Raw genomic sequence first — 12,406 nt, 5'->3', positions numbered from 1 at the left:
AATTATGTAATTAGTTAATTTTGTAATTAAACCCTTTCGTGAAACCGAATTTTAATCGTAATTAACTAATCATGATTAAGGAAATTTAATCATGATTTAGGTCCTAATTATAAATAAAGTTAATTATGCTTTGTGAAACCGGCCCCAGGAAAATAAAATCCTCGTAAATGGGGTTTATTTCCGAGCAGTGATTAGCACTTTTTAACCCTATAACCCCATATATATGTACTCTACTGACAGAAATCTATCATATCTATGGACAAAATCAATTAATTCAATACTTGGTGTCGTATTTGGTGGTCGTGCTGACAAAACCCCTGGATCCGGTTTCACAAAGCGTAATAAACCCTTAATTATGATTAAATCGCTAATCATGATTGAATCATCATGATTAAATCAAGTTTGGTGTTTCACAAAACGTAATTAATTTTAATTAAGTTAATTACAAAATTTAATTCTCCTCTAGAGTGTAATTAAACCATTTAATCATCATCAGTTTATTATTGAAAACAAAAAGCTGCAGATATTATTCATGGAATTTGGTGTTAATTGACGAAGGTTGGTGTTAACTGACACAATGTATGTACGTCGTATTCTCTACGTTGTTGCGAACCTCGTATTCTATTCCACGTATTCTAAATTCCCCATTACCCGGTATTTGATAAGAGACGCCATTGGTAGGCAGAGAGAACGATCTTTGTATTGAGTGTCGAGTGTTCAGGCGCAGGCTAACCTTACCTGGTATATGTTATTTCCAAGGCCTGGTGAGGCACCGGATACATAATTGTCACCACAGGAACGTTGTATTACCGGTAAATGTTCTTTTTGGCTTTTCGTTAAAGGTATCAGAGGAGAGTTTTCCTAATTAGGGTTTTCTGTTTCTTCACAGAAAACCCTATTGAAATTCGCGTGATTATTAGGGTTTTCTGTTTCTTCACAGAAAACCCTATTGAAATTCGCGTGATTATTATTATTTTTTTTTTCCCTTTTCCACATAGTTTTTGTTAAAAGTGTAAAGGCTTCCTTACCTTACCGCTGTCGCCGATACAATCCGTATGATGTCCTTCAGCTCACTTCAATCTCCAGATACTGCATGGGAATTTTGATAAATCCACGTTATAAAGGCACTGTCGAGCCGTAAACATCGGAAATTTGGCTCCATTCAATTAGTAGCCATGTTGTGTTTTCTTACCGATATTTCTCTCTTCTTTTCGAGGAAGAGCTATCGAATTATTCCCTCTCTTCTCCACAATCAATTTCAAAGTCAATTTTATGAATTTATTGCTCAGCGGGTCCGAGTCCAAGAGTTTACGAGTCCGGCGTTCGCGTGTCTGACAGGTTTACGGGCATTTGTTTGTTACCTCTTTAATATTTTTGATTTCTTGTTATTCCGGTTATTTTATTTAAGTATATTGCTGATCAGTTCATGTAACCAAAAGCGTCAATAAACAGACTTTGAATTGATCAAGTTTAAATCAAGGTCGTTGAGTCGCGGAAGGCTACTAGAATTACGTTGAGCTCAGACCACTATTCCAAAATCTTCTATATCCTATAGTAAAAACAAGAAATTCGAGAGTTTAGTTCATATATAAGCGCGTAAATTCAGGGGAAATCCTGCTTATGGCTCATAGGCCAGCATCTTAGCTACGCATTGAAGTGGTTTTCGCCCCACATACCCAACCTAACTTTTGAAATAATCAAACCTTTAGAAAGGAGGGGTATCCCAGTACAGGTATGCCAGTACATCCGAGCCAAATATCTAAGGGAATCCCCCACCGTGTTTGGTACCCTTACTCCAAGCAAAAAAAAGTCCAGGGAATCCCTTATTTCATCATCAAGCTGTCTCTCAGGATCAATGGATTTCATACATATAACCGAAATTCGTTACCTATCCCATTTGCAGAAATTATGGCAACATTTATAGGGGACCTCTTCTTCACTCTAGGTACTATTTTTGGGGTCCGGCCCTACGCATCTTCGAGCTACTAACCTAATTGTGGTCTGATGCCCGTTCGTCTTCGTCTCAGAGAGAAAACAAACGACAGAAAAGTATCAGGTGATTATCGATAGCCTACAACGGTACACACAGTTGACAAACAGTGTTAGGCCTGTGCCGGTTGGTGCGTACTGGGACTAAATATACTGGTTGGTCAGTTGGTTCGGTTGTGAAGTGTGGAAGCTAAGATTATAAGAAAGCCTACCGGTATTTATTTGTCTATAGGCCTATTATATAGAAGCCAATGCCATTTTAAGTACGTAGTTGTTAACCGCGCGTGACTGTACGGTGATCTCCACAGGTTAACCGCGTACGTGAGGTCCCTACTAAGTCTATAATGCCAATCGTGAGTTCCTAGTAGCCAATACCATTTTAAGTACGAAACTGTAACGCGTACGTGACTGTACGGTGATATCCACAGGTTAACCGTACGTGAGTTCCCTACTTACGCCGTACGTGAGTTCCTAGTAGCCAATACCATTTTAAGTACGAAATTGTAACGCATACGTGACTGTACGGTGATATCCACAGGTTAACCGTACGTGAGTTCCCTAAAAACGCTGTACGTGAGTTCCTATAATCTGCAAACGCGCATGCGTAAAAGAATAGAGTTTGGGTTAGGTGAGGCTAGGCTATTTGTAAATCAAATTTCATCCACCCACCAGTTACGTTCTGTGGCACAGTGGGTAAATCACTGGACTACTACTGGATTTTTTTTTCGTTTGGTTTTGAATCCCAATATTGCAAGTCTGAGCGTCAACGTACTCACATATGGCTAACCTGTAGAAATCACCGTACAGTCACGTACAGGTAACAACAGCGTTTTAAGTATTAAGTGAGTACGACAAGCCTACATCATCATCATCATCAAATTCACGGACGGAAGGAGGCCTGGTGGCGGCCTATTGGTGTCCGGCTCGTTTGTTGATTAGTATAGGTTAGGTGACAGGGTTTCCATAAAAAGCTCTCTCACTTAGTAATCTTTCATTAAAAATAATTGGTATATTTATTCATTACTAAAAGATTAAATTGTTTATAGAGTTGATTGGTTGAATTTTATAAAAAAAATCTGATCAGTCATGATTTTGGCGTAGTTCATTTGATAAGCCATACACGCTTGATTTCTAGCCATTTTGTAGAATTTGCTACAAGGAGAAGGTTTTATTCGGTTCATAAATACGAGTGTTGTTAGTGTTATTCTGAAAAAGGTAAAGGAAGTGCGTGTGGCCCAAGGTGAACGTATCGGCAACCTCTATGGAGGTACCAGGATGATTCCCGCCGACATTGTAAGACCAGGAGCTCCATTCCGCAGATTTACCAAAGAACAATCAATATGATGTTAGTTCAGTTAGTTGTAAAGTTAGTTTTAAAGATTAGATTAAGATTAACAAAAATTAAAATACAGGTAAATTTTAATAATAAACAATTGATTATTATAATTTGTGACATATCATTTGAATTGACAAAAATTTATTTTACGAGATAAGATATTTCTGGTCTTCCCAGAATTTATCGAGTCTACTTTTAAAGCAGTTTATTGATGGAGCAGTGACTATGTTTTCGTTCAGGCTGTTCCATTTATTCACAACTCGGTTTGAGAAAAAGTTGCTGTAAAGCTCCTTCTTACACCTTTGTTTTATACCTACCATGCCTATGTACTACAAACACAACTTTTTCCCTCTCGTCGGCCCTACAGTGATGTTACTATAACTGGTGCCATTATAATTTAATATAAGATATCTCTCTTCGACCGATGTTGTACCATAGAAGATCTGATTCTTTCAACTCAAGGAAAGTGATTCAACACAATCGACATAACACTGGAATAGGTTTGCAGTAACTAACCATTCATTTCATTTAGTCCTATGTACTTTTTAGCCAATCTGGATTTGATAATAATTGAAACTCTGGAACTGTTAACAAAAGACAAGTAAGACAAGTGAAAAAACACAAGTTATGCTTGATTCTCATGTTCAAATTTAATTCAAATTTATTTTATTACATCATATTTACAAAGCATATCATTGGTTCATACAGTAATAAAAATTAGGGCAGAACAAATATTATTACAGAAACTCCAAAAAGGCAATGAATTTCTATGACTAAATGAACATTATTTTTAGCCCACTTGGGACTTTAGTCCCAGCGGGCTATTGCGTTCACTTTTCGTCGGTCGTCCGTCCATAGACGGAAATCAGTTATTTTAGGAAGTTTTGAAGACGCTTCAATGTAATGTCTTGATATTTGGGTTTCACATGTATCTACCCTAGACACATCTTCAGCTCAAAAACTGGCCCTGTCAGAATCAAGAAGGCCGACTGGCAGCCATTGTTGTTCGCCAAAATCAACACTTTTTACACATTTTTGAACTTTTTGAGGGAAATTTTGAAGATGCTTTGATCAATTACCTTGATCTTTCGGATATATGTGAATGCCCCTGGGCCCATCAGCATAACAAAAATTGGGATACGGACTCAAGATGGCCGTCCTATGACCTTTTTAGTACCCAAAAATGTCAATTTTGGCCCGAATTCTGAGTTTGCCATTTCTCATTGCAATTTGTGATGGGTATTCTTTGAAAAGGGATGTTTTATACCTTTGATACCTGAATTGTTAGATTGTTGAGCATTTGGAACCACTTCCCAAGTGGGCATGGTGTCCCTGGACCCCTAGTTCTAATAACTCAGATCAAGAGTGACTCTCCCGTTTATTAGGAAACACACGCAACTAGTGGAATAGGTTTGATTTACACACATGTTGCAGGTATCAATTGTTTATCACTGTAGAATTTGTAATCCATAAAAGCCAAAATCAACATCAGCCGGAAATCCAGACCAAATCAATTCATAATTTATTGATTGAATCTACACTACGATATATGTATTTATTCAAATATTTCAATAAAAACATTAACTTCTTAAATCTAATCTATTCTAAATCATAATACGTTCTTATCTGTGAATTCACTCAATCTATCGGCTCAGCAGGTGCTTAAGATGAGTTCTTAATAGGACAGATCCATTTTTAAGGATGGTGATAATACAGTATCATGATGTTTGAATGCCAAAATAAGTGCCTGGTCAAATATATTAATATTTGTGATTGTACGTCCACGTATGTTCGGTTTCAAAGCTGAATCATATTTGACGTTTACACAGTGGTTGCATATTAGGTTCGAATCTGTCAATGCATTTTATTCTATGTATCGATATTTCAATTTACTACAATTCCCATCATTCTGAATGGCTTTACAGAAAACCCGTCATCGCTGCTTTGCAGCTATATTATATAAATGTTATTTTAAAACCCAATACCACAATAGGCTTTGCACAACATCTTAACAGCGTGGCCTACCACGACGTTGCTTTTGCCTAAGTTAGATTTTTGTCATCCTTTTTGGATTGATAGACTCTGCCTAACTCGGTTAAGCTTATATTTAGGGTTGTTATTTCTAATTGTTATTCTTTTGATTATTATTACAAATCTTCCACTTTTTTCGAACATAAAATACATCTTCAATCAGATTCGACAACTAAAACAGCTTCTAAACAAAATGTTGAACTCAGATAGATCGCTGCCTCTCTGAACGCGCAGACTCTATGTATGTACCGGTACTGTCCATCCTATATTAAACTTCAAATTACTGAAGAAGGCCCTCTTGAACTACGCTCATTCCCTGAAATATCCGCCATTTTGTTTGTCACTTCGTCACGATGACGTCACGATCTTACTCCCAGAGATGTAAACGCGCATTTACCTATTGGACTGTCACTACATTCATTCGACTTTGTTGCATAAGATCTCAACCATCAAATAATGAACGGTTTGTATGTTATATTATAGAAATGCCTTGGATCATATTCTAACGAGGTAATGACCTGGACCATATATTTACAGTGTAATATGGATACAGCAACGAGAGTCGCAATAGCTGCGGCCGTAGGAATTGGAATTGAAGTTTTTCGCTACTACTTAAATGGAAGGTAAAAAAGTCGCAAGCCGAAGTTTAGACAACTGATTTGGTGTACTAAAACGCAGTGGATATTTTACCGTATACGGCAGAGTGTTTTTGTTTACTTCGGCTATTTTTTCCCGAAATTCTAGTGTGGAGTATGAGAAAATAGAGGGGCTTAGAGCGAGACTCAAACCCGGGCCAGTAAATTACTAGCGCTGCGTCATGCTACCAGACCACCGAGCTCGCTGAAAACCTACCGAATGTTTTAACTACTTATAGCGCCCAACCTTACCCTCACCCATCCCTAGGGGCAAAACGGACCCTAACCTCTATCTCTAAACCTAACCCTTTGAGTCCTTTAGACCCTAAACCGAATAAAATGATTTTATAGTTACTTTTATTAGTTTATACTATGATATATAGCAATTATGTACGGTAAAATAGCGGAAGTAAACACTTTGCCGTATACGGTTAAATATCCACTTCGTTTACTAAAAAATACCGGTTTTGCACATTTGTTTTGTCGAAAACGTTAACGGTTTGAGTAAAACCATTCGAGTGGTGGTTTTATAGACTCAACCAAGATCCTGAAGAATCCAAACCACATGGACCTGACGTACGAAACCAGTATCAATTACCATACAAAACCAATTTCAATGACCAATTCCAGTATACCCGTAAATAAAGAAGATACATCTGGATTTGGTCATTGATACATGTGACGGTACTGGTTTTATTCATTCACTTTCAACAATGACAATTAGTCCCTGTGATTCAAATACGAGAGAAGTCTACATCCGCCATTTTACTAGCAACCGAAAATCGATCAATCAAATTGTAACAGTGGGACTTCTTCGATTATAGATCTATGTTAACATTTGAGTGTAAAGTCGACTTTTTGTTATTCTGTTTCACGCATATCCGTATAGAAATGATGAACAAGAAGAACGTGATTTCATGAAATGAAATTGTCTCGAAGTGGTAGGTCAGAATAATTTCATATCTGTATATCCAATGATTTTCTATAGCAAATTTTGTACAACTGGCTTCAGTTCAATGAACATACGTGTTAATAGTCTTTATGATACGTGCAATTCAGAGATGAACGCATTTCAAGCTGATTCTATCCAACCTACGGAAAGATACCACGCGGGTTTTAGACGAGCTCTGGACACGTTGATTAGGTATCTTCATTCCGAAAATGTGCCATTCGACGTCAGCGAAGTTGTTAAGGTAAAAACACTATTTTGTCTGAATGAAAATAAAAAAATGAAAACGAATTAAACGCATGTCATTAGAAAAAAATGTAAGTCGTACGCACATGGCAATGTTTTGTCTTCGGAGAAACACGCACTGCGGAAAACACAAAGCAGAGGCTTTTTAGCGTTTTGATTTGGGCGCTATCGGCATTCTAGTCTTCGACTCTAACGCCGGCCTTATCAGTTACTTTCAGTTCGTAGGACTGTTTTTGTGACTTACAATCATTGTTTAGCAGCTGGCTGGATATGGTGAATGTGATATCTTTAGTGCATTTTGTTGATATGTTGCGTGTACGTGTCTTTTTTTCTAATTCTAGTCCGGATCGTTAGGTAAAGGTACAGCCGTTATTGGCAAGGCCGATATCGACTGTGTGATGTATATTAACAATTTCCGCGGCATGGACAATATACAATTCAAAATTAAAGAGTGCATCGATAAGATATGGGATATTCTGGCCGGCCATAAGTGGAACAGAGAGGGCAAATTGAAATTGATTCGTCGGGATTCATACCTGATAAACCTGAAACTCCGGGAACGCTGTGATGACGAGTTCCACGAAGTTGACCTTCTGCCCTCTTACGATATCTTGAAACACTATCCTGATAGTAAGCGTGTCTATCATAATCGATATACGTGTTGATCAGTAAAATCCACAGTTAGATCAGTAAAATCAACAGAGAGTTGACAGAGAATTAATAAAAGCATGGATTTATTCTATCATTTTTAGAGGCACGTATCTATGATAAAATGCGGAATATCGATGGTAGGTCGAGGGAATTCTATTCTGCACCACTTGCCCCGTTACAGCTAGAATTCGTTAAGAAACAACCTACGATCGTAAAAAGTCTGATACGAACAGTGAAATACTGGTCAAAAACAAGAAGTTCTTTCCAGGTTAGATTTCTAAATTCTAGGTAAATGATAAAGTACGTTTGAATAGGGATCGGTAGTAGAACATACCGTCTGAACCCAGGTTTTCTCTAATATCAACACTTTCAATCACAAAATAGTCTAGATTTGAACCTTGATGTTTCTTTTAAGATATTCAGCAGATTAGTGCACGGCTTGCTGTTCCTACGATCTGAGCACCCAATCGTTGTTCCTTGATTGCGTAGCATATGTACACTACTTATTCACTTCTGGCCCCGATTTCATGAAAAGTTTAATTTTTAGCCCACTTGGGACTTTAGTCCCAGCGGGCTATTGCGTTCACTTTTCGTCCGTCGTCCGTCCGTCCGTAGACGGAATCCAGTTATTTTGGGAAGTTTTGAAGACGCTTCAAGGTAATGTCTTGATATTTGGGTTACGCATGTATCTACCCTAGACACGTCTTCAGCCTAAAACTGACCCTGTCAGATTCAAGATGGCCGACTGGCAGCCATTGTTGTTCGCCAAAATCAGCACTTTTTACACATTTTTGAACTTTTTGAGGGAAATTTTGAAGACGCTTTGATCAATTACCTTGATCTTTCGATATATGTGAATTCCCCCAGGGCCCATCAGCATAACAAAAATTGGGCATAACAAAAATTGGGTCGATCGGACTCAAGATGGCCGTCCTATGACCTTTTTAGTGCCCAAAAATGTTAATTTTGGCCCAAATTCTGAGTCCTGTAGCTTCCTACTGGTTTATCATTTCTCATTGCAATTTGTGATGGGTATTCTTTGGAAAGGGATGTTTTATACCTGAGACAGGTATTTTCATCAGCCAATTATGACGCAATTGGCGGCCATCTTGGTGTCAGCAGTACTCGTTCGTAAGTGGGAAAAAGTTTTTTCCACATTATATTGATACCTTAGCGTATTTTGCTACCACAATCATTTAGAAAGTTGTAGCTCATAACGTGTTCTATGATTGTGGTGAGTTTCAAGGTTATTGGTTTTTTCATATGGCCACCAGGGGGCGTTGAATAATACAATATCTTAGTATTTCTATATTATATTCGTATCAATGCATATTTTGTAACCACAATCAATTGCAAAGTTGTAGCTCATGACATCATCTATGATTGTGGCAAGTTTTAAGGCCATTAGTTATTCTATATGGTCACCAGGGGGCGTTGAATAGTAGAATAACTTATTATTTCCTTATTATATTGGTACCTAGGCATAATTTGTTACCATGATCAATTACAAAGTTATAGTTCGTGACATGTTCTATGATTGTGGTGAGTTTCAAGGTCATTGGGTTTTGAATATGGTGACCAGGGGGCATTGAATAGTAGAATAACTTAGTATTTCCATATTATAGCGGTAACGAGGATTATTTTGTTATCACAATCAATAACAAAATCGTAGCTGCTGACATGTTCTATGATTGTGGTGAGTTTCAAGGTTATTGGATTCTGTATATGGTCACCAGGGGGCGTTGAATATTGAAATTGTTAGATTGTTGAGCATTTGGAACCACTTTCCAAGTGGGCATGGTGTCCCTGGACCCCTAGTTAAATCAAAATATTTCTAAATAAATCCAGATTATCTTTATTCAGTTTCGCTTAAATCGAGTTAGGTGTAACTGGATTCACTCTTTAATCGAGTTAAGATGAATTTAATTTATGAGGAAATTGAATCGAATTATTTAAGTTTCATCGTTACATCCCGTACGAAGTTTCACCCCCTACCGACATTTTCTAGTACCGATTTTAGTATAATGATCACACAAATTTGACGATGACAACTATCACTACGAAATTGCAGCGTCCCAATCAACATTTATACTTAGTTTAAGCATGTGTGTTTTGAATTTTACAACGAATCATCTTATTTCTATTTTCAAGAAAGGACCGCCATCATACTTTTACGAGTTATTGGTTATAGATACGTGGGAGAGAGCAGGAAGTCCTCGGAGCTTTGACCTCAGAGTCGGACTCCGTACCGTGTTACAACGACTTACGGATCTGGGGTCCATTAGGATAAAATGGACTGTTAACTACGACCGACCGTGCTGTGAACCGCGGCCTGGCAGGTAATTGTTAATTATTAATTAACTGATTTAGAATACTAGGTCTACTAACAGTCATCACTGAGGACCTTAGTGCCAGATATGTGGATAGGTGGATAGATGGATGAATGGATCTACTCAGTCATGGATGAATGTATCTACTAATCATCTCGATTACGCGTTAGATGAATCTACGTCATGTGTAGATACATTCCAGGGCCTTACCGTGCATAAGGATGTGAGGGGGTAGAGAAACCCAAAAAAGGGATTTACCTAAAACAAAAAAATCGATATAATGATTCTTCTTAAATATGCCATAATAAAAACTATTTTTGGCTTATAAAAATGCTTGTCAGTCCCACGTGAAGGATTCTACATTAGATTTCTTATATTGGATATAACAATGATATTTGCAAAATTGGTACTTTTCGACATTTCGGGGTCTACCCTCTGACCCTTGCTATGCACAGCCCTGCTGAACCATTCTACTAGCTGAAGCAAACATACATTAAATCTCTATTTGGCGAACATGTATTACCTAAATCATTCGGTACAATGCGATGGCCATGCTTACTTAGATAAACAGGATTGTATTAACTGTAAAAAGAAAACAAAATTAATCAACTTCTACTGCAAATCATGATTGTCCTTAATCTTTCAGACCGTGGATTGTGGACCCAGCAAACCCGTTTTCCGACGTTGGATATAACATAGATTCGGTCACATGTGGTCAGTTAGCCCGAGAAGCCGATAAAGGTCTTCACTCGCAGTTACTGAAAGATGTCGAAAAGTGGGATATCAGTAATCCGTTTGGAAACGTCGGTGAAGCTCTGCAAGCGTTCGGGTCGTGGTTATCCGACACAATGAATCAGCAGATCAGATAAATTTGTCACATTTATGATTATCTTATTTAGTGGAAAGACCTAGACTCCGCATTTCCAAATTATCTGTTTTCTTTTGCATTCTCGATCGGGTTAGTGTTATCCGTATACAACATCGCTTTTCTTTCAACGGCCGCATTTAATTGGAAATAAATATCAATCTTGCGCAGAACGTGACTTCAGGTGCCATTCAATTTTCGTGTCTTATCGGTGAACGACTCGGTGTTACAAGCTCAACACATACGACGTAGTTGTGAAACTAACCACTAAGTACTCTTCGATCATTTTGCGTGAAAAGATGCGGATGACTCGTGTTTTGAGATCGACTTACTCCGCAGCGTTTATACGCTGTCTATACTCGCTCATCTCAGACAATCGATCGACTGTGACATTTTTTTTGCAAAAACAGATCGTCAAGAATTCTTCCAGGAAGGCCGAGAAGAGTCTGTTCTCTCTCTGAACCCGGGGCAGTTTTATTCGTAGAAATAAACTAGGCCTGCCTGGCACATCAAATTTTTGATACTCACGTTACTGACATCAAAGTACAACAAACCTGTTTCACAACTAGTTCTACTCTAAGCATTAAGGGTGTGAATTTTGCAAAACTCATTTCGGCATCGGTTTTTCGCAATAGACGCACGCAATTCACTCCTTTTATTACATAAATCACGAAATTCGGTATATAGGTACATAATATGTGCAAAATGCGAACCGGCATGATCAGTTAACACTAGACCTAGTTTCAATTAAACGATTGAAGCATAAATCCAGTTTACGTTATACTCGATTAATGAAGAAATTCAAGCGATTTAAGAGTAATTTGTTTTATGAAACTTGAACCCTGGAGTCAGGATAAAAAAGCGGAATGTGAAGTATACATCAGAATCGATTCAAATTATGATTGTTTTGTACTTACAAATTCAGCTGTTTTCGAAAATTGGATATCATGTGATATATTGAAAGTTCTATACAGCTTATGTTTCATGCTCGAGAACACAGTTAAGTTAGTGGACCACGAGATGCGTAAAAAACGCGAGAAAATAATACCTATAATGAACAACTAGAATGTGTAATTGGTAAAGACATTGGCCAAAGCGCTGTCAAATTGTCAGTTTATCTGATGGTATCATCAAGATGCCTTCAAATAAAATACGTGCATCTTAAATTCGTAACGCTTTGTTTGTTTTGTAAGTTTTGATTTGATGCGGACAATCAGATCCATAACCCCCTTCCCCCTCCCCGCCCCTAGTGATAGATAGTATACAACGATAACGGGCCCTGGTGAGAGTTCTCGTTTCTCTCGTTAATTTACTATAATCATCATTTTACTGAATCGTTGTCGTCATCGCAAATCAGAAGTTCACTATCATCGC

At 37.8% G+C, this 12,406-nt stretch overlaps 1 protein-coding gene across 1 annotated transcript; it reads left to right on the top strand.

The window, feature by feature from the left end:
- Nucleotides 1–604: 604 nt before the first annotated feature.
- LOC141910638 (2'-5'-oligoadenylate synthase 1A-like) lies at nt 605–12,198 on the top strand. The gene is made up of 8 exons (XM_074801336.1): nt 605–812; nt 5,840–5,979; nt 6,881–6,932; nt 7,051–7,184; nt 7,528–7,816; nt 7,939–8,105; nt 9,989–10,176; nt 10,814–12,198. Exons 3-8 carry the CDS (start codon nt 6,914–6,916, stop codon nt 11,034–11,036), a joined length of 1,020 nt encoding a protein of 339 aa, XP_074657437.1. The 5' UTR covers nt 605–812; nt 5,840–5,979; nt 6,881–6,913; the 3' UTR covers nt 11,037–12,198.
- The last annotated feature ends 208 nt before the right edge of the window (nt 12,199–12,406 follow it).

The sequence above is a fragment of the Tubulanus polymorphus genome, chromosome 9 (genome assembly GCF_964204645.1).
Source record: "Tubulanus polymorphus chromosome 9, tnTubPoly1.2, whole genome shotgun sequence".
Taxonomy (NCBI): domain Eukaryota; kingdom Metazoa; phylum Nemertea; class Palaeonemertea; order Tubulaniformes; family Tubulanidae; genus Tubulanus; species Tubulanus polymorphus.
The sequence above is the reverse complement of the archived record's forward strand: the minus strand, read 5'-3'. Positions and strand labels throughout refer to the sequence as shown.